The 25,752-nt window shown below is 33.3% G+C and overlaps 1 protein-coding gene across 1 annotated transcript in view; it reads right to left on the reverse strand.

Annotated features, from left to right (window-relative positions):
* LOC136990525 (tyrosine-protein phosphatase non-receptor type 1-like) overlaps positions 1–23,275 on the reverse strand; it is a 38,512-nt gene extending 15,237 nt beyond the window's left edge. Inside the window, exons 1-2 of the mRNA XM_067288931.1 lie at positions 23,056–23,275; positions 7,766–7,862 (exon numbers count right to left, since the gene is read on the reverse strand). Coding sequence (XP_067145032.1) covers positions 7,766–7,862; positions 23,056–23,112 — 154 coding nt within the window. The 5' untranslated portion in view covers positions 23,113–23,275. The remainder of the gene's footprint in view (positions 1–7,765; positions 7,863–23,055) is intronic.
* Positions 23,276–25,752: the final 2,477 nt, after the last annotated feature.

Here is a 25,752-nt window from a genome sequence, read left to right on the forward strand (position 1 = left end):
TCTTGTACTTACGGGCCAATTTTCTTGCCAATATTTCTTGAAAGACTGCTACCTTTTGATTTTCAAGTTGTAGGAACGCCCGGTTATGTTCAAAGAGGTCGTCTTCTGCTTCGATCACCTTGTTGAGGCAGGAGTATACGTTCTTCCTAGATGCTCTAATAGCTTTTCTCAGACACAACAATCTAAGTTTCGGTATTAAGGATTCACATCCCAATGGTAGACGTATCCTGAATATAGACATGGGATACACGTTATTATTCTTACATTCCAGAAGAAAGTTGCTGTTTAGCACTTTATATGTACCGGTAGTCACGGGTGAAGTTTGTTTTCAATAGATAGCTATGCCGGCTAGCTAGCTTGACAAGAAATTAACGTTGGCCTTAACCAAAGCAAGGGCTAAACTGAACTTTCTTCTGGAATGTAAGAATAATAACGTGTATCCCATGTCTATATTCAGGATACGTCTACCATTGGGATGTGAATCCTTAATACCGAAACTTAGATTGTTGTGTCTGAGAAAAGCTATTAGAGCATCTAGGAAGAACGTATACTCCTGCCTCAACAAGGTGATCGAAGCAGAAGACGACCTCTTTGAACATAACCGGGCGTTCCTACAACTTGAAAATCAAAAGGTAGCAGTCTTTCAAGAAATATTGGCAAGAAAATTGGCCCGTAAGTACAAGAAGAAACTGGAGTGGATAATGAGTAAACAAAAACCCAACAGGAGAAAGGCACCCCCCACACCACTTGTCTGCTGGGACGGCATTGTTCCTCCAGCTTGCCTAATCGAAGCTATGGCGCACGGCCCGATGTATACTCCGGGCTCGTCGAGACCAATGCTGGAAACAGTTATGCCGGATATTGAAAGAATGGTGCGCGGATTGGATGAGGTCTACAAGGAGCATTACAGATGGAGGGCGGCCATGAAAATAAACCATAGCAGGCGTAATGAAAAAGTGAACTTATGGTGGCAAATAAGAAGAACCAAGAAATGGCTTGCAGAAGAACGTATTATTCTACTAAGGGCGGATAAGAACAGGGCATTGGTTCTACTCAAGGAAGAGACCTACAAGACAATGATGATGCAATACATCGCGGATACTGAATGTGAGCAGGTGACTGATAATTATGTGAACAAGCTACAGGCTCGGGTGGTACGGTTCACGAGCACACCCCTTGCAAAAGCGCAAGGTTTGGACAGGGCGGTGGTCGCGTCACCAGATACGCCCAGGCTCTTTGCTTTTGCGAAAACGCACAAGCCTACGCCGGCCCTCAGACCAATACTGGATAAAGCTAGAGCCCCGACTAGAATTCTAGAGAACAAATTACACCGCATATTGGCTGGACATCTAGAACAGTATGCTTTAACGGTGAAGAACTCCAGAGAGCTGGTCGACGCGTTGAAACATACACAGCTAACAGAGAGCGCTCACCTCACGGTGCTTGATTTTCAGGCTCTGTATCCATCCATCAAACTCCAGCCTTGCTTTTGCGCCCTCAGGGACGTCTTGCTGGCCAAATATAGTCTTCCGGCACACCGCAAGCATGTACTGGAACTCACACACCTAATGTGCTACAATTCGCTGTTTAGGTTCGGCAATACCACATATCTACAAAAAAGGGGGGTACCCATGGGGAGCCCAATTTCGGGCGACCTATGTGAGTTGGTTATACGGCAATTAGAGAGGGATGTCGTTCCCATGTTTACGCCTGACATTATTTTGTACCGTAGGTACGTGGATGACGTGATTATCATATGGAAGGGCGAGCCGAAGGTCGATGATTTTTTGCACATCGTAAATAACAACCCGTTTGGTCTAACGCTCAAGCTTGATCAAATATCGGACACCAGAGTGCATTTTTTAGACGTCTCCATTCAGCTCGATATAAACAATATTGAGACGCGGGTGTACTACAAACCGGGCTACCTACCTATGTACATACCCGCTGGGTCGGAGGATCCGTACCCTTATAAAATTGCGGCGTTCAGGGCGTTAGTAAATAGGGCATTCACCCATAATACTAAAAGGGAAGACACGATCGCAGAGCTAAAACACATTGAAGACATTGCCACTAGCCATGGATACAAAAGTAGCCTTATCCGCAATTTAGCTCGTAAGTGTTGTAATATAAACACAGCGCATCACACCTCCGCAGGGCGAAGTGATCCTAACTCGAGCCCCGACCAGCACACGGTTGTACTATACAACAAAGACCTCCATTCCTTGTACAGGGAAATAGCGCTAAGGAAGGGCACCAAGTTAGCGTACACGAGAACGCCATCTATCTATTCGCTTCTCAGAAACGCCAAGGACAAACCGAGCATTTTAAGGGCACCGGGCGTTTATAGTATCCCGTTAAGAGACCACAGATTCCAAAGGGACCTAGTATATATTGGTTCTACCAAGAGATCCCTCCAAAAAAGGGTTTCTGAACATAAGAATGACGTTGCCAAAAAAAGGCACACCACCGCCCTGTCGACGTATGCCACGGACCCCGATGTAAAAGCGGACTTCGATAACGCCACCCTCATTAAGAAGTCGTTCAAAACGGACCACATTAGGGCATTGGAGACCCTGGAGATTTACAGAGCTACCAAATCGGGGAAATGCATTAATTACAAAGACAGCAACGTTTTATCGTACGCGTGGCGATACATCTCGGAGGTCAATCCACGATGGTAGACATGGTTTTATTTCCTGCATTGATATTTTGCGACGTTACGTTAGTAGACTCAGGTCTATTATATCAATCTTATGTTTTGCATCGTCATCGCACGCTGGAGATGTTCGATTTTTTGAACTTCAAAAGAGTTCTATTCTCATGACATTCCATTAACGAACCTGAGGAAGATCTCGATGGAGATTCGAAAACGTTAGTTTTTTCTGTTAATTTTCGTCGTTTGTACCGGAAATTTAAAGGTTGAAGTTGCTGGATTAGACATGTCCTGATAGTTTCATTAAACTGTTCTTCACACACAAATTCAGTTTGAGTCTGATTTTGTCCTGTATTCAAAGCCATTATTTTAATAATCGTACAAATTACAAAGAAAATAAAATATAAATGCACGCAACTATCATGATGTAATGATTTGTGCAACTGCATGCACCAGAAGTTGCTGGCAACTAGCCTGTTGAAGGGACAAGGGGGTGGGTAACTAGCGCAAGCAGTGCTATGCAAGTCTTGACTTGTTTATTTTATCTTTTCACTAAGAGAGTACAGGGATTTGATCAAATCACTTATTTTTTTAGGGAAATGACTCCATAGAATTGACATTTTAACATCTTCAGTAAATTGATCATCTCCCTTAGGGATTTGACCAAATCCCCACTTTTATCATATCCCTGCGACATATATATCATACGCTGTTTCCTCAAAAATAAGACAGTGTCTTATATTAATTTTTGCTCCCAAAGATGCGCTAGGTCTTATTTTCAGGGGATGTCTTATTTTTTCGTATGGTATGGCGGCTTCTAGCTACCAGGGGAGCTCACCACAGCACACTTGTACAGCACAGTAGGGACAGCGTACGTATGGCGGCAGGCAACAGGCCTCTTGATGCCTTGCCTGCATATTTACAAGTGATAGCCTTGGAATAGAACATCAGGGTTGCTGGTAGGTGACGGTCTTTTCTCCCTATCCTATTACTTCTTTGGCTATACCTTCAAGTTCGGCCAATTACTTTAAATCTTATGTCTTATGTCCTGCATGCAGCTGCTCTGCAACGGACGGTGAAGGTAGGGAATAATGGCGGCAGGCTAAAAAGAATCACAGCTGCATGTTCTGGTGCTCTGTTCGACAGGCATGCTTCCAAATGAAAACTTTGCTAGGTCTTACTTTCTGAGGAGGTCTTATATTTAGCAATTCAGCAAAACCTCTACTAGGTCTTATTTTGAGGGGATGTCTTATTTTCGAGGAAACACAGTAGTACCCAGATTAATCTAATAAATTGGTTACTGTGCACAATCACAAAACAATCAATGTTTGTGGTTAATGTATAAAATACATGCAATTAATTATTTTTACCAGTTATTCTACATAACAACTAAACCTTTTTGGTTGAAGTGATAAATTATAAAGTATGGAGTATTTTTATTGATACCATTTTTGAATGACAACCTCCTATTTGTTGGAACAGGACAAAATGTCATTCATGACATTTCAAATTACAGAGTATTCCATGCCTTTTGCAGCAATATTTTGTTAAAAGGCATTTTCCCTTGCTGATGCATCTCTTTCAATAAATAAAAATATACTCTTCATGTCAATAATTGTTCATTAAATTAACAAAACTGTCTTTCAGCATTAATTTTAATGCCAAAAGGCAGTTTTATTTATTTGATTATGCATCTCTTATATCCTTGAATGCCTGTGATACGACAATTTTATGGCACAGTTGCAGAGACACACAATAACATCAAAAATTTCCTCTTGTAAAATGGAAATCGCTTCACAAATGAAAAACTTTTTCCTTGAACACTTTTGAGCCAATCAGCTTTCTAGTGCTGTCCCATACAACTCTCCATCGACATCTAACTGCAGAATGAATGCTAGACTGTTCCTGAAGTCATCCCTTTCCTGTTGACATAAGGAACTTGAGTTTTGCGGTATCCCCGTAGAAACTTTCACTACAGTTGGCAACACTGTGCACACATGTAATCAGATATGGGAGGTGTCACATCAGTGGCGTGCCGTCATTGGAAGCGATGGAAGCGCCGATTCCACCTTCCAATGACCTTCCCTTGTATTTTATAAAATATAAATTTTCATATTTTAACGTACTTCGCATTAATTAAAATTAATATTTTATTATAACTGCATTATGTATCTTTTACAAATTTCTATACTACATGTGAAAAAAACGATAAGATTGCTATTGTATATTCGAATGATTCGGTGGCGGAAGGAGTGTCGAAACCGGGTCAGTTTCCAATCAGCCAGATTATATAGGCATTGGCACATGCGGTTTACAGAGCACCAACCTCACCCGGTTTAGCTGGTAGAAGCGACACACGCATAAAGAGTCCTACATTATATCCCGGAGCGGTTGTGGGCTGTTAGCCGCCTGCTAGATATTCGGCCACCCTCGCCCGATTATGTGAATCATGAGCAGACTAGATCAACGGCGGGCAACCCCCGGCCCGCGGGCCAGCTACGACTCGCGAAAAGTTTCTATCCGGCCCGCGAGATCTTTAATAGATTATTAAATTGGAAAAATAACTAATTAATAGTTATTTTTCCAATTCTTTGTAATTTTCGAAAACGATAAGAGAAATAAATGTAGTAATTAACTTTTTATTTATTTTTTTCATATTTGCAAACTAAAAAAATTACGAGTCACAAGAAGGCGTCAATTAACTACTACGGCCCGCGGAAAAAAAACGTAAAATTTATTCTGGCCCACGTTATAAAAAGGGTTGCCCACTGTAGACTAGATTTATAACTTAACCCAACCGATAGGAATTTACTGGCATGTTTTTATGATAGTTCTGTATAGTTGACAGGAGTTTTAAAAAAATCCATTAAAATATTTGATACATTTATTCCGCGTTTATTCCGCTCTCCCATCTTATATTACTTACGGATTTCAATGTTAAACCGGTGATATTACGATTTAGTATGTCCCATCTGTAAGGGGATGGAGAAAAAACGTGTACAATTCTTGTATAATGTTAAAAAATTAACTGTTACTTTGGCAGCATCATTTACAACTAAATTTAATGAATGAGACGCACGAAGTACAAAAAAAGCTCTAGAATTTATTTTCCTTAAATTTACGATTTATGTATCCGTTGTCATAAAAATTTCTTTCCACTTCTTTCCCAAGACTACAGATATTCGAGTACAAAGTAACCGGTTTCGACTTATTTCTATTTAAGAAGTAGTTAAATAATTAAGCGATTAGGAAATTAGAAACATAAATAAAACCCCGATGAAAGAGCCGAAAGTTTACTTAAACAGAAGCTTAACCGAACCAATTTCTTGCCGAGTACAATGGGGTCTGATCTCTTCGTAATATTAGATGTAATAAAGACAGAAATTTTTCCAGTTCAATAAGAGTGACCGAAAAGTTGTAAATTTTGGAAATTTCCGTGAACACTCGGTCCTAAAACGAATTAGTTAGAGAACGAACGACGGACAATCTGTTAAGTTTAACATATTTAGATTTTTACAGCTATGGTGAGAAACGTTTAAAATCTACAACAGCCCCGTCGCGTCCTTTGAGATATACTAGTGATGCGACAAAAGAGGCATTTGACATTGACCGGTATCGGCACCCTCGGGATTTGGCACGGACACACCTACCTGGACCGTCTCTCATTCCATTCATTAGCCACTTGTAGGGAGCTACAGTATTTCACTAAGTGGATTGTTTTAAGATTTAAAAAGTAAAGAATATTTTGTTATTTTTATGTACGTTTCTTCACAAAGTTATATTTAATTATAAGTTTCATTAAAAGTATATTCATACAATTGAAGAATTTTTTGTACTTTGTATGTATATTCATCACACATTTTGTTTTACCAAGTAAGTTTTTTTTTTTTTATAATTTTAATTTTAGCCCTTATATCGTGGCTAGTGATTAAAAAGTTTATTTTAAAAAGTTTTGGCTCAAGACCATATAATGAAAAAGAAAACATTATTAAAAGAGAAAGACCAATGCCTAAATTAAATATAAATACATCAACAAAAAACTTCGACATTTTGACGATAAAATTTATGACGAATGACGATTCTTTCGTAAAATTGAAGCAATTTGAAAATCAAAGCGGAATAGAATTTAACATTGGTAGACAATATAAAATAAATATTGAAAATTATAACAAGAAAATTACGATTAATAGATATATCTAAATTAATAGATGTTATATGTTTTTTCTCAAAGCGAGAATTGGCATTTAGAGGGCATAGGAAATTTATTGAATCTAATAACGGAGGTAATTATATTGAACTTTTTTATTTATTAAGTACGTCAGATAATCTATTAAAAATACATTTAAAGAAGTATACGGTTTTTACTGGCTTATCGAACAAACAAATACGAACGGGCCTGACGCGCAATTAATTGATTGCCCCTGAAAGTCGGCTTCTTACAGAAACACAGCTTCCCTATCATCAAATGTCACGGCACGCCACTGTGTCACATACAACTGAGACAGAATCAAAGTTGCAGAAACATGAGATTTATCATTTTAACCAGAAGCTGTTGGCTATTAGTCATAATTACAGGTTAATGTGACTAATTTTTGTAAAAGTAGTCACATTAACCTGTAATTAACAACATACCTTGACCCTGTTATCGGTATGAGTTACATGAAGGATAAAGTACATCACAAACATTTTCGAACAGCTTAAACAACATGAATAATTTATCACATTAACCAAAACTGCTGGTGAATATGCATATTCACCAGATTTATGAATCTGCTTCTATTCCTTTTTTTATTTTTATTATTTCAATATGTAACCAATTCAGACATTGTTATTTTCTTGGAATTATCACAGCCACAGACTCCAAAAATACTAGCCAATCACAACTTTATTTTAACCATTTGTATTTTGGAAATTACAATATTTCCAAAATACTATCTGTGATAATTCCAAGAAAATAACAATGTCTGAATTGGTTACATATTGATATATACAATACACTGTTTTATTAATTTTTAAATTCTTTCCAAATGAAATAGCTTAAATCCCCAAAATCCACATGCACACAACCTTGAAGTAAAAAAAAATTCAAAAATTTAAATTGTTACTTACATGGGTACACATCTTTATATCTATTAAGATGAACATTTGCTGGTTTTCTAGCTTCTTTATGGGAAAGATGAGGGTCTCTCGATTTATAACGTATAAACTGTAAATTAAAACAATATAAAAAACAATTTCGTGAGAATTTCTTAAAAACTTTTGTTCTTATATACTACATTTGCTATTTGATTATGTCAATGTAAATAGTTTATGCTAAAAGCTTGTAATCCAATGTGATGTGCTGAATAGTCTCATGCATAATGTGCCATTTCCTTACAAATGCCATCTATAAGTGGTGTCTCTTAAGTTTTTGTATACAGTTAGATCCAAGTCAGTGTTGTGTAGTAGGTTTAATAATGTATTATTTTTGTCTATAAGAGTTACAGCTTTGTGTAATTACAATGTTTCTTATTTTCTGTAAAAAACCCTTAAAGTGAGTCTGTCTGTGTTTGTAGTGAAGACCACTTTTAAACCTTTACTTCTGGTAAGAAATGATACATAAATGAACAAACATTTTTGATCTTAATCAAGATCTGCCTCAGGTTTTGAATCACTAGAGTTCCAATTGTGGAATGCAAAGATTTGAACGTTTTTAAATACAAACATTTTTAACAAGTTTGTAATTAAGAACAAAGATTTAAATTGAAACGATAAATTAATTATACATATATAGACCAAGGCCCACCATTGTGTGTATTAATGGGAGATCACATCAACTGGGGAATAATATGCGATGATTAACACATTGACTGCCAACTACGAGACGACTCGTATTTTTCATTACTGCCCAGGATGCCACCTACGAGTTATATCGTAGTTTGTTTTCTTGCCATATTTGTGCAGCTACGATATAATTCGTAGTATATCAGTGTAAATATGAATAGATAGCCTCAGGGGCAAGAACAAAAAATCAAGTTTCGCCTAATTGAACAGAACATTTAATAATAAATAAACAGAAAATATAATCATAAGAAGTTTATTCAAAATAGAAAGCAAAACAATATTTTATTGTTTGTGATAATTTTTAAAACAATCTTCCACACAAAGGGCTGGCTTCTCTGGATAGATTGGACAGAAATAACACATTTCTCGGCGTTTTTTTAGCTTTCGTACAAATTCAACATGGCTTTGTCGGATGCTGTTTTTTTTCAGTAGGTGGGATACTTTGTAAATAGTGAAGCTCTTGCAATCTAATTTTTTTTGAAACTGGTTGAATCTCTTCTCCAATCAACACTTTGATGAATGCTTCTCTAAACTTTATAAGTTTTATTTTAGAAGAAGTTGCTTTTTGAAAGAGTTTGTGTGCATTGTGTATATATATATATATATATATATATATACACATCTAATAGTCTTTCTTAGAGCTGTGTGGTACGATAGCATTTGATCTGATCGATCAATGCCAGACATTCCATGATTGTAATCTTGAATTATATTCGGTTTCATTGAACATTTTCCATTGCGATTGAACACCTCTACCATTTCAACAACATGCATGTTTGAAATGGTAAGAACTTCTCGTTTGTCTTTCCATTTACATACAGTAACAGGACCATTTCATTGCCAAATAAACTCCCCCTTTTTCAGTTTTCGATTTACATCTCTGGGATTCCCCTTTCTGTTATTTCGTAGAGTTCCACACACACAAGTTTTTCGTGTAGTCAGTAATTTCGTAAGAGCAACAGAATTATAAAAATTATCCACGTATACTATATATCCCTTATCAAGATAGTCCTCAAGTAAGTGAAAGACAACATCAGTAGTGTGGCCTAAATTACTGTCTATTCCCTCAGATTTTCTGCTGTAAATTGTTATTTTCATAACAACACCATTGGATTCACATAGTTCATACAGTTTGACACCATATTTGTGTTTTTTATTTTTTATGTACTGGCGAAAATGCAATCTTCCATGCCACAACATCATTGATTCATCGATACACATATTTTTATCAGGCACATAGTTTTCCTGCATGATATTATTGAAATGATTTAGTATAGGTCGTACCTTATATAATCTGTCAGAAGATAGTACTGAGCTATCAACCAAATGAAAATAAACGCAGTAACAATTGGAATCTATTTTGACTCATATGTGATCGCCAAAACATTATATTATACAGTTTGTTTGTACTCCAGTAATGTTCTATTGAAGGAAAAGAACAAGGGCCCATTTGTAATACAAGTCCAATAAAAACTTTCATTTCTGCAGCACTGACGTCTTTCCACTGTGATAACCTTTTAGATTTTTTTTATTTCTTTACGTTTTGCAATTTCTTGCGCAGCATACAAATTTGTTTGTTTGACCAGTAATGCAAGAAATTCTTCCGAAAAAATAAGTCCACCAGCATTTGCACTGTAAGATTTGTCGTATCCAATTTCAAACCAATATTTTCTTGGAAAATAAATAGTTCAGGATTTTGTTGATTTTCTGTCTACAAATTATCGTTTGGATTTGATGTGGTGGCTTGAGATGCATCATGATTGCCATCAGGATCAAGAATAGTCTCATCTTCAGGTTTGGAGACGACTTCATAATCACTGTCCTCACTTGAATCCTCAGAAGGTACATAATCGCTACTGTCGTTACCATCCTCACCAAAATTTATGTCAGATTCTGAATCACTTAGATTCGTGTAGTAATCAAGTTGTTTACTAGTAAGTGGTCTTTTCTTATCCATATTGGGGTATTTATAATGTGATTATAAAAATAAGTAAAAAGTAACACACTCAAAAGAGAAATAAATGTGATGTGCTCAACTCTATATCTGATTTATAACTAACAAATTTAGATGCACATCTGATTGGCTGTAGCGAGGTGACAGGACGAATCGTGTCTGTGCACGAATTAACTCGTAGTTTGGCTTTAGTGAAGAGCTTTCTGTTACATAAGCCAACTACGAGATAATTCGTAATATCTTTTTCTTAAAAAAAAACATTCTATATGCTTTTTGATTATTACTATGTACTCTGATTAGAGTTTTTAATAATATAAATAACATAATTAAATTAAGTTGGCATTTTAGACCAGAATCCTGAAAAGCCATGTGGCAGTCAACGTGTTAATGGTTATGTGGCCATGCTCCTCACATGTGTATCACCAGACATATGATACTGAGTTAACATCCTTGAAATTAATACACTTCCTCGTCATGCTAGCTTTGTATATCTCCAGGGTCTCCAGGGCACTGATGTGGTTATCTGGAACAATCTTTTTACAAGTTTGGTGTTTTGTAGGTCAGCCTGCACCTCAGGGTCCATGGCGTAGGCAGACAAGGCGGGGGTGTGTTTCCCTTTGTCGATATCATACTTGTGATCCGAGACGTTTGTTCGTTTATGTATCATTTCTTACCAGAAGTAAAGGTTTAAAAGTGGTGTTCACATATACCAGTAATTAGTCTAGTAGTTTGTAGTGAAGATTTACTATATCTGTGAGGTCTTGGTTCTCTCTCTTTACAAGGAAGAGAGTGCCTTTCTACAAAAAATTTAAGGTAGTTTGTTCTGCTTTATTAATGCTTGTGCTTTTAATGTTGGAAGTCATCACTCAGAGAATGTTTTTTCATGTTGGCTAATTCAATCAAAACTGAAGGATTAAGTCTTCAATATTTTGATCAGTTCAAGAAATATTACTTCTTGGAGCATAATCAAAATTTTAATCAAGTTTAAATATATAATTTTACAATGTTGAACAAAAAGCAATAGATTCTTAACATCAAACATTCAAACAGAATTCTTAAAATCAAATACATCATCATATTTGAATATGGCATTTCTAGGCAACACCTTTCAACTGATTACAATAAGATTATTAAAATTATATATATAAATTTTCAGTTTTTAGCATGCTCCACTATAGTAGTGAAGTGCTTATGTTAGAACTTTTGTGTGTCTGTCAGACATTATATATTCGAGATTATGATTCATTCAATCCATTCATTGCGCATGTTCATGCACGAGCACAAAAGGGAACCGAACATTTTCATTTATGGTCACTGTAAGCTATAGTAAAAATTATTCAGTTCCTCTGGAATCTATAAACCACATCCCTAACTGTATATTCACTGAAAAATTCTTCTGAACAACTATTTGATTCCAAGAATTTAAAAAATCTATTTTAAATAAAATTAATATTTGATTTGCTTTTGTGAAGCATGCTATCAGATTGGCTTGACCAATTTTGTTACAAAGGTGTCATTTGTTAGATGTCCACGTTTAACAACTCCTCAATGATAGTGCTCGCAAGAGGAGCGTGAGATCTCGTCCCGTTTTTTAAAATGAAAATCCATTTTTTTTAGTTGTGTTTTTTCTCTCTCTGTGCAATCTGTAAAGTTCACAACTGCTTTGTGATTTGTGTAAATAACACCAATAAAGTTTTTTTTGAAGCCATTGCTGGTATGTATAATTTGTCATCCTATCCTGCGCTGTGAATAGACGTGCTCAGCTTAAATATTTAGATTGAATAAAAGTTAAAATTCAGTGCTACGCAAGTTACATCAGAAGAGTTTATAACAAATAATAAACCAGCAACATTTAAAATTTTGGTGGCGCCATCTGTTATCATATTTTATTAAAAACTTTTTATATTTTTATACTATTATATAATAAATAAACAACAACTAACCCGTTACATATAAAGATCAACAACTGCCGAATTATCGGGCTAGCAAATGGCTATAGTAATATTAATAATTAAAGTTAATTTGCTACTAGAGTTAGGCGTTAGGCGCCATATAGAGTTAGGCGTTAGACGTTATGGCGCCTAACGCCTAACTCTAGTAGCAAATTAACTTTAATTATTAATATTACTATAGCCATTTGCTAGCCCGATAATTCGGCAGTTGTTGATCTTTATTATATAATAAAATGGCAAAAACCTTAATTTTGAGAGTAGGGATGGGTTTTATAAAAAACTAGCAGATAAGCCCGGTGTTGCTCAGGCAAAAAGTAACGATAGCAAAGATTATTACATTATAGCCAATCTTAACCATTTTTACAGAATGCAAGAATTAGGTTTCACCTGTTTCCAGACTAATTAGAGAATTTTTTAGATGGATCTAAAAATATGTTCAATTTCCCGCAAAAACGCAATAAACCACATCTGCACCTGTAAATCTTACACGTCGCTTTCTCTTAACACTTCCATTGTTAAGGAATACACTTATTTCATCCCCACGTCCACTTCCTGTTCAAGTATTAATAAGTCAAAATGACCATTATATCCATTAAACCTTAGTCTGACCACCTTTAAAGTTTCCTTTCCAAAACAGCTATCTAATTTATGTATTATATAAATTTCAAATTTACACACAAATAATTCCGACATGCATATAATTCAACAGTGGACCATAAGTGATCAATCGTCCCATCTCATTTTTATACTCCTCCACAGTTTTGTAAGATTACCGTTAGATGCTGCTGTAAATGCTCCAAATTCCTGCCACTCATCAGCCACATACAAAACAATCCTATTCTTTACTCTTATATGATCCGACTGTAGAGTGATCCGAGACTGTACCGTATTCAACGTACACTATGCTCGAAAACAGGCAATTACCATCTCCTTGTATAAGAATCAAAAAATGTGGTACCCTACTAAACCACAGTTAAAAATAAAACATTGCATCTAAAATAGTATAATAGAAGCTGAGTTCTTCATGGTAAACCTTAATCCTGTCCCTCTCTCCTGCAAGGGTAATTTCGGAAAATCCTTTCTTAGTGTATGTACCCTAATTGTGTACCAAATTTTAACTTTTAACTTCTAACCGTTTGTGCTCTGCGCTTATTATTATCATCATCATCATCATCAACCCATCTCGATTATATTATAAGATTATAAATGAAATTGTATGTGGCGTCATCTGCTGGAAGTTTTGCCGTCTAGAAATTTCTAGAGGGCAAAACTTCCAGCCCTTATATCTTCAACAGCACGCCCTTCAGGTAAAAACAGGAACCTTCTTCATGAATGGGGGATAGAGCTACCGCACCATATAACTCCCTTGATCGTACCGGGACTCATTTTTGAGTTTTAGTGGCACACACATTGTACACTTACTTTTATAATGTAAGTGTTAAGTAAATGTAAATGCCAATTACAAGTAAAATTGTCATTAAATCCAACCCTATTGGAGATACACATGACCTCCATTATCTCCCCAACCCACAACCTTTAACCACCAAAATTTAATAGTATTGACTCCCTAATTAAACAAACCTCCCTGAAAAATTTCAGAAATTTTTGACAAAAAACACAGGAGTTATTAAGCTTCAAACAGGATGAACAAAAACATGCCCCCCACACACTAACATCCATACATACAGAAATTATCCGAATTTTTTGCATTTCTCAATGTTTCAAGATGTTCTAAGTAAAAAAAAAATAATCTGAGAGGTCATTTTTTGCTGGATTACCATACTCTCTCTTTGTTATAATAGCCAGGAAAGTAGAGATAGCAGGAGAAAAATAAGATACAGTAGACCCCCCTACAGCACGAGTTCATATAACATGAATTCATATAACACGACGAAAAAATTGCAATCATGTTCATATAACACGGTAAAACATCATCGCTGACTCGTATCGTGACAGGATTGGTCAAATCTGGACCAATAGGGGACATTGCACAAACTGTTGAGTTTAAACAAGCACTGGACCTACTAAAAATCAATTATTATTCAATGGCCATAAAAATTATATTTATATTAATGATGTCTCCAAAGTTCAGCAAATTTTTCGCAGAAAAATAACTTATCAGAAACACGCGCCTGCCGTTCGATGAACCGCTCCGCGATGAAAACAAGCTTAAGCAATGGCATTGTCGAACTGTGCACACTCGATAAGTAATCCTACAATTTTTTGTTTATAGCATAGTTTATATGAATTATTGAATTATTCCCAAAAAATTATATGTGATTTGGAAATGTTGAGTCAAATTAGTCTAGAATCGATTAATTTTATGGAAGAAAACCTTTCAAACAGCCATAGCCCCTAAACTGCATGTGTGTCGGGCTGTGATCGGCTCATGTATTTAAGTCATTCGTACAACACAGAGCATATCTACTGTGTTATAGGGGTGGGGGGTCTACTGTACTCTACAACCAATAACTGGTGCAAAGTACAGCTAAGTAATAAATACCGTATTTTACGGACTATAAGACGCATTTTTTTCTTCGAAAAATTGCCTCCAAAATTCAGATGCGTCTTATAGTCCGTAGCATCTTATAGGTATTTAAAAAAAAAAAAAAATGCTTAAAAATTAAAGTGCGTCTTATAGTCTGTAGCGTCTTATAGTCCGTAAAATACGGTAAATGTTTTCAATATTTTCATTTTCAATATATAATTGCAAAATGAAATCCAAAGTATCTGCTACTAAAATACTTGATGACAAATCCAGCAATAATATCAGTGACTTTTCTTCAATGGTATGAAAATAAGCTAGACTCCAACCAAATGCCAAATTCTATCGGGTTGGAGTCTAGCTTATAGTATATCGGGTCTAGCAATGTTATTTATATAGTATGAAAATATTTGTAGATTATTTCAATCTTAACTGAATTTAAATATTGGTAGTTGCTGAAATGACTAGATTACAATATATTTTCAATTCAATGATTCAGTTGATGAAGTTAATAATAAAAAAAAACTTCATACTGTAAGTGAATATATCACTATCAATACTAATGATTAAGTAACTCTAAATTTAATAAATCCAAAATTTTCCAGTAAAAACAGAAATTACAATAAAATTTGAATTAGAAACTAACAGAAACCAGGATATTTATCAATAAACCAGGAAATGGGCCACGTAATTAAATCAAGTGATAGTGTCACATGAATTTATTTCACATGCTACTGCAATGCAATGTAATTTCTAAAACAATACTTTCAATAAGCTGGTGGAATAAATAGAAAAAAAGAAACTCTCAATTTTATTGTTCAAAATTTTAAAATATAAATGCAATTAATAATAGTAAATATATTTAAGATAAATTTAAAAACCATATTATCATTGATAGGATTCTTTAATTACATAATCAATTGTAATCAATAAATGTACTGTACAATACATAAATACACATATTTCCCATAGACTATAATATATCCTGTATTATAGTCTGTTTTAGAACTAGTTTTATAAAAATTTAATCTAGATATTTTTACTAACTTTTTAATTGTTATCACACACTTATGACTTAAAATATCATCTAAAAATTAAAATGATACCATATTTACCTTAGTAATATAGGCATTGTTATTGTATGATTATAATATGTTATCTAATTAATAATAAATTTTATTTCAAAATAACTTTCAAAACTTTCTTTAACATAATTTCTTTCAAAAAATACAATTAAATTTATATATAACTACAATAAGAAGTATATTAATACTACCTTCAGATATAATACATAAAATATAAGCATTTGCATCAAACTATTTTTTAATATTTTAGTAAATCAGAAAATCTGTACTGAATTTGATTGTTAATTTTTATGTAAAACAACTATTTCTCTGGAAATTAAAATAATTCATAACTAATTTTTTAAAACAAAAATAAAATATTTATGTCAGAATTTTCCTTGTAACAAGAAAGAATAGAAAAGCTAAACATGAATTATTTGCTCACATGGAAAAAATTTTGGCATCAATTCTTTATCTAATCTTTACATGTACAAATTATGCTTCTCTTTCTATATATACTGTTTAGTAAATTATAAAGAAACAAGTTTTATACAGGATGTTAAAAAAAAGCATTTGGCATTTATGAAATAATAGGCTATATACAATACTAAGTAAAAAACATTTAACATAGATAAAAAATGCAACCATTTCTAAGATAAATAATCCCACAAATACTTAGAAATTTTGAGTTTAATTAATAACTGCTAAACGGTTATTTTTACATTGTGTATGTTTAAGTAATAACCAACATGATAAGGTGTGTTTCAAATTTATACGAACACACAAAAATTAAAGTGAAACACAAATTTGCTGCATTAAGTAACAAATGTTTTATTAAAAATAATATGGATTTACATGTTTCTACACTGCAAAAGAAGAATTTTAATCAAACATTAACATTTTGTCACTGAAAATAATGTTTATGAAACTCTTATACAAAAAAACTGTTACATATTTATCCAGACAGGCACTCATTTTATGACTTAAACCGAATATTGTTTAGTTTCAAGCATTGAAATATGCAAATTAGCTTACATATCTAATTGTAATACAAATTCTTTATGTTGTTCAACGTTCTAAAATGGGTAGAACAAAGAATTTATCTGATTATGAAAAAGGGAAGATTGATGCCTATAAATCACAAGGCAAGTCAATAAGAGAAATTGCAGCATATATAAATCGTCCAAAATCAACTGTTGGTGATTATTTATCAAAAAGACGTGGCAAGGATGTATCAAAATTCAAGACAGGTCCAAAACCCAAGCTTACTCCTCGAGATTGTAGACAAATCATCAAGGTTTGCTCCACAAAACACACATCAGTAAGAAAAATAAAAAAAGAATTAGACTTGCCTTGTAGCAGCACAACAGTGTGGAGAGTTTTAAATACATCTCCAATGTTAAAATTCAGAAAAAAAGCCGTAATGCCACCACTTTCATTAAAGCACAAAAGTGACAGACTTGATTGGGCACAAAAACACTGACATGCTCCGAAGAATGAATTGAAGTTTTGTTCAGTGATGAAAAAAATTCAACTTAGATGGTCCAGACGGTTGGAAGTATTATTGGCACGATTTAAGAACCGAAAAACAAATTTTTTCAAAACGCCAAATGGGTGGGGGATCAATAATGGTGTGGAGTGCGTTTGGATTCAACGGAACCACAGATTTAGCATTTATAACTCAAAGAATGAATTCAAAGAAGTATCAAGGCATGCTTGAAGATCATTTATTGGAAGCTGGACCAAATATTTGTGGACCAAATTGGATCTTTCAACAAGACAATGCCCCTGTGCATGCCTCTAAATCAACAAAAATGTGGTTTAAACGTAAAAATATTAATCTGATGACATGGCCTGCTAGAAGCCCTGACCTGAATCCGATGAAAAATCTTTGGGGGATGATGGTTCGTACAGTTTATGCCAATGGAAAGCAGTTTTCCACAATTCATGATTTGAAGGCAGCAATTTCAGATGCTTGGGATAAACTTAAGATTGAATTCCTTCAGAATCTAATTGAAACAATGCCTAATCGAGTATTTAATGTAATTAAGTTAAATGGTGGTTACATTGGCCATTAAATTGTAAGAAAACTTTGCAATTTGAAACCTGTCCAGATAAATATGTAACAGTTTTTTTGTATAAGTGTTTCATAAACATTATTTTCAGTGACAAAATGTTAATGTTTGATTAAAATTCTTCTTTTGCAGTGTAGAAACATGAAATCCATATTTTTAATAAAAAATTTGTCACTTAATGCAGCAAATTTGTGTTTCACTTTAATTTTTGTCGTGTCCGTATAAATTTGAAACACACCTTAATTTTAATATATAATTTGTATATCAGTCTGTTTTAGAACTAGTTTTATAAAAATTTAATCTAGATATTTTTACTAAATTATTTGATAAATGGATTACATTCTTATATTCTTATTAATGTAAGTCCATGAAGTGACCATTTTTAGCAATAACTATTTGCAAATTAAATTTACTCCATTTTTTAGTTTTTCATAAAATATTTTAAAGACATATAGTAACAGTTCTTATATATAGAGCAAATCAAAAATTACTCAACACAAATGATAAAATTTTAGTATAAATTCTAAGATATCCTGTAGTGTTTACATTGCAATTATTAAATTCAAGTTCTTTCTTCCATATGACAAATTATTCAAAAAAGAATCACAGCTAAATTTAAAACAATTGTTTATTCTTCAGAATGATTATAAACAAAAACTGACACTAAGAGATACTAAAAGCCTTTTCTTTTTGTCTTCAAAAACTTTAATGTTTTACTGTACTACTACAGTTTATCTGTAAACATTCAATAACTGTGTGAGGTAACAAGAAACAAATTTTCATCTATAGTTATATTAGCCAGAACCTATTAAATATTTGATTTGATCAGAATGTTACTTGACAATTAGTTCAATGTCTTAGTCATAAGAATTTTGAATCAAATTCATACTAAATGAAATCTCTAAATATTTTCATATATACTATTCATCTCTTCTTTCTTAAAATTTACAAAATTCACTTGTGAAAGAAATAAATATTTTGGGTGTACTATAGATTACCACCTATGGAATTTCAGGACTTTGATTATATATTTGAACTCAGGGGACCGAGACGAGTTCAGCGGTACCCTATTTTTGGACCGGAGACGAAAAATAAAAAAGTTATCATACTTTTTAAGTTACCATAATTTTTTAATGCTCTCACGAAGACGGCACCATAGTTGCTAGTACTGCCATCTTGCGGTAAAGTCTGCAAACCATGACGTTGGACTATGGTCATCTCCAGTAGGGTTAAACACGCGATACGATAGCGGAGAGAGCGACGCGACTTCCGATCACCGCGCGATCGCCATTCGGTTAATGTTACTTATGGCAGCCGTTCCCACTGTTCGTGCTCCGACTGACCTCCCAGAGGGGAGCCGCCGGCAGGCCGCAATGTGCTAAACGTCACTAGTTATTGATTCACGGTAGTTCTTGAACAAAGTAAAAAAAAGGGGGGGGAAACATCTACTAAAGGCAATTTTAACGGCAAGCGACGCGACTCCCTATCATCAGCGCGATCGCTGGAAAAAGTATGATAACTTTATTATTTTTTGTCTCCGGTCCAAAACTAGGGTATCGTTGAACTGGTCTCGATCTCCTGAGTTCAGATATATACTCAAAGACCCGAAATTCCATAGGTGGTAATCTATAGTATCCCCAATATTTTTGAAGCTAAACAACCACCAGATTACACCGGGCTACTTTTCTGCAACTATATTTAATTACTAAATAATTTGGTCACTAAAAAAAAGGTGTTAGGTGCCATCTCTTATTAAATTTAATAATTATAATTAAATTAATATTTATTAAATAATTTAGAATATTCTGGAAAAAAAGAAATTTATTGTTGGGTTTTGTGATGTTTGTTTACGTGTATATATATATATCACCATGTGGGGGTTGAGTGATGGCTGGCTAAGTGTCATGAGTAGGATTTTATAGGATGAGGGCACTGAAGGCATCCCCAGTTGGCACTGTAAGTAACCAAGGATGGTTATATCATATTTAAATATGTCTGGAAGAGGTGATTAGACTGGAGGCTCAAGTAGTGTAACTGGCAATGCATCTACACAGTAAGCAGGAGTTGCAGATTCAAGTCCTGCCCCAGGCCATTTTTTTTACTGGAATATTCTAAATTATTTAGTAAATATTAATTTAATTATTAAATTTAATAAAAGATGGCACCTAACACCCCCCTCTCTAGTGACAAATTATTTAGTAATTAAATATAATCATGGAAAAGTAGCCCAATGTAATCCAGTGGTTGTTTGGCTTTACAAATTTATTGGGTTTCATTGATATTTAAATAAATATTTTTGAAATTTGAGAAATAAATTTATTTACAATTCAGATTTTTTAAAATCAGTTTATAATTTTTACATATTAGTTTTTGAATATCTTATTAAATACAATATTCTTAATAGAAAACTTATTTCCAATCATTTTTGTGATTATTCTAATATTTTACCCTAGACAGAGCTACTTTATAAAATATGTGCACACATTGTCATGCATACACAATGACAGTCTGTTTGATCAATTTTTTCTTTATTATATAAGTATGATTTAGTTAGTTACACTATTTATTTTTCATTTTCTTTCAGTTATTTTGAGTTTTTGGAGTTATGTTATGATAAACCTTGACTCTTATCTTGCCACTTCCTAGCTAGATCTTCATTTGCATAATTTTACAATTGGATGAATGAAATTGCACTAAGTTAGGGTTTAACTATAACTAAAGTATTAAATAATATACTACTTATAATTTTGGTAACTAGATATTGATAGATACCAAAGTTAAGAAAAATTTTATTTTTTGTAAGCATGTTCAATAAGCAAATCAGCAATGTATAAAAGGCCATTGTTAAACTGGAACAATAACTTATCCTTAACCTTTGCTAGTCAGTATACAGCTGTTGAATTTTAAGTGAATGAATTGATTGGTACTGATTAAGGGTTTTTCTTCTGCTGTGCTCTTTTCCTTAATCATGTAAATTGTTTATAAAATTACAATTACTCAAAATATTAGTGTAATAACACTTGAATTTATTGTTTGTAAATAATGAATTTAAATTTGTAACACTGAGTTTTATTCTAATTATTATTGTAAAATTGTTTTGCAGTCAAAGTCCAATACAGGCATACTCGAAGTTACATACATAATGTGTTTCATCAAATAGCAGTTGTATTGTGAATTGCCATTTCCCTTACATTTTTTTTTTTTTTTTAAAAGAAAGTTTTACCTCATGGAAAACTTGAGCAATGACCAATATGATTCCACACCCCAGTGTTCTGCAAAGGATGCCCTTGTTAAATTCTGCAATACTCTACAGCAGCGATTCTCAACCTTCTTAGCTCTGCAACCCCCCAAATAGTAAATATAAATAAAATTAATATTTCACAATTCCACCCGAAGGAATAATAACAGTAAGCCTTACTATTACTAATTGAATTTTGATTGTAATTATAAATGTAAACAAATGCAACCATCACATTAATTTCTTTTCTTTACATGTGTACTTATTGTAAGTAAAATGCTTATAAGTTTATAATAAATGATTTTTTTCTCATAAAATGATTTCGTTTTTGTTTCGCGACTCACCCTTAATATTGCCGTGACCCCCCCAGGTTGAGAAACGCTGCTCTACAGCAAGAAAAAAAGAGATTGATGTCCGTTAATATTTCTAGATACCAAAAACTCTCAATTTTAAAACTTATCAGAGCTACCAAAGTAACACAAAACATATTCTACTTGCTCGATGATTTCTTAAAAGACAAAACAGCTAAACTTAAATTGGGCTTTGTTAAAAAACACCTGCTTCCTAAATAAAGGCTGTCCTCAAGGCTCAAAATCAAGTGTAGGTATTACATAGTCTCAACTTATGTTTGTTTCTCTAGCTACTACCCTTCCATATGCTAACACTTCCCCTATCATTTTGGCAATGATGCTATGCCTTAAGAATAGTCTTTTGGCCAGTGTCAGACTGAAGATGCATGACAAACTTCTGACTTCAGTGTTCTGAATGAATTCCTTTCTACCAAGACTTCCCTCAAAGGATCAAACAGGTAATGACGGCAACAGATCTGGACTGTAGGTTAGGTGATCTAGAATTTCCCAACCAAGTTTATCAATTGCCTCCAGCATGCTCAGAGCCATGTTCTGACACTAGCCAAGAATATTCTGTAGACATAGCATTGCTGCCAAACTACAGAAAAAGAAGTCAGTGCATTAAGAGGAAGTACCCAAATAACCCAAACACAAATTGGATTGTGTAACTCGTAGTTCCATTGTTGTTACCAAAACTCCGGACAGAAGTCGAACCTTCCTCATATTAACAAAATCTAAATAAAACAATTCATTAAAAGAATACACATTTAGAGACTTTATATTTAAATATAACAAACAGTTTATTGGGGTGGCCACCACTACCATTCTTGCATTGCCAATGTAATTACGTAACAAAGAATATACGACACAGAAATTAAAACAAAATCCAAAAAGAAAATTTATTTTGAAACAAAACATCCAATGAATGTTTGAAAGATTATTTTTAACTTTTTAATAATGTATAAGAGTAGTCTTTATTTTTAAAAAATTAGCAATTAATATCTTGTAGAATAAACTGGACTTTTTTGATAAAATGAAAGATAAGTAAATTAGCAAGGATATTAATTAATAAAATTATTCAAGTTTATATAAATTCAAATAAACTTTCCTATAACTTTAAGCACTGCTAAGTTTTCCATTTACTTGAAGTATATTTGGCAACACTGGTTACTATACAACTCAACAACCAAAACAACCGTTTGCTTCCCTGTAAACATTCACATGTGATCTTTTTTCAAGGTTATAAGCAAAAATACACTATCCTTACAGAAGTTGCTATGAAATAAGTCACAAATTCAACCTGAAATGGCTTCTTTCGATGTTTAATCACCGAACAAACATCGTCTTACCTTCAACATCGAATTTAAAGATAGAGAGAAAATATAAACAGTTCTCTCTCTCATAAATTAACAGAATAAAACATATACATCAAAAATAACTGAAATGAATGATATATACCTGATAAAAAGCTCCCCATGAATTTTTCCCATCAATTTTCTCAAACTCCTCTTCCATACTTATTTACAGTATCACAAGCAATTTACTTTATCTTCATAATTTAATATTAATTAATTATTTAACTATGTAAATGCCATTTTAAAAAGAATTAGACCGAATCCAAAATTGGAAGCATCGTCGTCTGGAAAAGAAACAAAATGGCGTATGCGCATGCGTAAATCGAAATCATTATGATTATTTTTTTTCCTGTAATTTATTTCTTAGAAGGAAATGTAAAGATGTTTTGATAAATAATTTAAAAATTCAGTATCATTCTTATTTTTCTCGGAATTCTACGTTCAAATAAATTAATCTAGCATTCAGAGAAAAATGAATGAAATATTACTCCCGTTCGAGGTTATCAAATAAAATTTTTTAAAAACAAAATATGACGACGTAAAATTAATAAATTCATCGTTTTAAAACAGAAAAAGAAAAGAAATTAATAATTGTAAACAGTAATCAAATAAAATCGCAATTTTAATTTTTTTTAAGCTGCTTGCGAATTGTGAAAGTGTCGCGTGTAGTAATCGCCTCAATTATTTAAATAATCTATAATAATATGCAATTCAGAATAAAAAAAATTAATATAATCAAATTAACAAAAATAAAAATATAGTTATTGTTTTCAAAGTTATTTTAAAAATTAAATATAAAAAGAATCGATAATTGATGGTGTAGAGATTATTTGAGACGTTATGACGCCCGATAAGAAGTAGCCTAACAAAGTAAATAATAATTAATATTAAGTAACTATTGAAAAAATTTTATTTGTATTTAAAATATAATTTATAATTAATAGAAACGCAAAATACTCAAAATTTATGAACTATTCGGGCGGTTTTTTGGCTGTAAAAAATTGAAATAATGTTATCGTTCGCTTATTATTATAATTTTTTATTTTGAAACATTATTACAATCAAAACGAAATCTTAAATGATTAATTGCTAAATTATTTTATAAGAATGAAGAACAATAATTTTATTTTACACAAAATCACGTGATCTACATTATTGGAATTGGCGAATTCGGCTGGATGCTCTCGAGCAGCAGGAGTAGATAAATGACATCATTCCGAAGGCGAGTAATCGCTAATCATAGTAGGCGATTGACTCAAACAGCTGTTCTACTCTGACTATTCGAATAGAAAGGAGTAAGCAGAGCACTCTAAGGGTACTCTGGAGCAGTCAGCCAAATTTGCCATATCAAAGAGCTTGTAAATAATTCAAGCTCCTGTTTACTATCGATAAATAACGTCATCAGTAGCTTTGCAACTTTACCGGTTGTTAATACTTATTTTAATTCATAAAAATGAATGAATAAAAATGGTTTATCGGATTACTTCCAACATTATAGGGGGAATTTTAATAATTCGACAAAAAATCAAAGATGAAAGATTTATGATTATGATAAAAATTTCAAAATTAAACGCCATTTTTTTAAGTAATAAAATTAAATATTTTTAAATTGACTGCACTTTTAACATTTATGTTATAAATAAAAAATAATTTTTTATTTGTAAAATTTTGACTCATTTCTCAATTAATATCAAAAAGGAGTCAAAATTCTTTAAAATTCAATAAATGACTAAAAATCATTTAATGAGTCAATGGGAAAAAACGTTTACTTCCATTTTGTTTTGTGAAATAAGATGATAAATTCCTATAGGAACGTTGTGTAATGTTAACAGGATATAATTCATACTATATTCATATATATGTATATTTGCAGGAACTTGGCGTTATCACAATATAATTTCATGTACAGTACCATGAAATCACCATGTGATATAAAGTTACAATATCAGATAATAATTTTGATATAAGATTTGATCAATCGTTAATGTAAATCCATTGAATTGATTTACATTAAATTGAAAGAGCGACAAAGAACATTCAGTGGGTCTCCAAAACAATCTTTCTTTTTTCTTCTTTTTCTTTTTTAGTTTTTATATGCTGAGAGCACTAAGAAAGACTTTTTAATCATCCATTTTATCATGGGCTAACGATAGGGGCAGCCAAATGATGAGAAACTGACTCGATGCATTCGGGACGAACCACGTATAAAACACTCTCGGGTTCCTAATCCAGATTCGAATTTTGGTCCCTTAGAACACGGTGACGAATTTATCGTTCCGAACATCCGGCCGCCCTCAAAAATGGTCTATAAAAGTGTGTGATCTTAAAAAACGATTACCAGATCCAAAATATAGTATTCACTTTTGAGGACTACAGTTTTGGTGATCCGACGGCCGGATGGCCGAACGGTCAAGGTGGCAACCTACCGCTCTGGGGACCCCAGGATCGAATCCGAACTGGTCGAATAATCTCCAGGAATTTTTTGGGGATATATCGGACCCCGTCCCTCACCACTCGGTCGCCCCATTGTGGGTCTGGCTGAACCCGTAATGGGCCATCTAAAAAAGGCCCTCTTAGTGCCCACAGGGTGGAAAGAGTAAAAAATAAAAAGTTTTGGTGATCCTAAGTCTATGGCATAGCATTCTGCTACTCTTCTTCTTCGTCATCTTTTTCTTCCATTACATCCTCCTCGAAGATTAACTTTTCATGCACGCTATAAACATTTCTAAAATAAAAATCTGTCATATGAATTTTTCTCTTCTGAGTCATTGACAGACCGTTAAAAATTGTAAAAACTTTT

Source organism: Centruroides vittatus, unplaced genomic scaffold (assembly GCF_030686945.1).
Source record: "Centruroides vittatus isolate TY-2023 unplaced genomic scaffold, ASM3068694v2 scaffold_944, whole genome shotgun sequence".
Lineage (NCBI taxonomy): Eukaryota > Metazoa > Arthropoda > Arachnida > Scorpiones > Buthidae > Centruroides > Centruroides vittatus.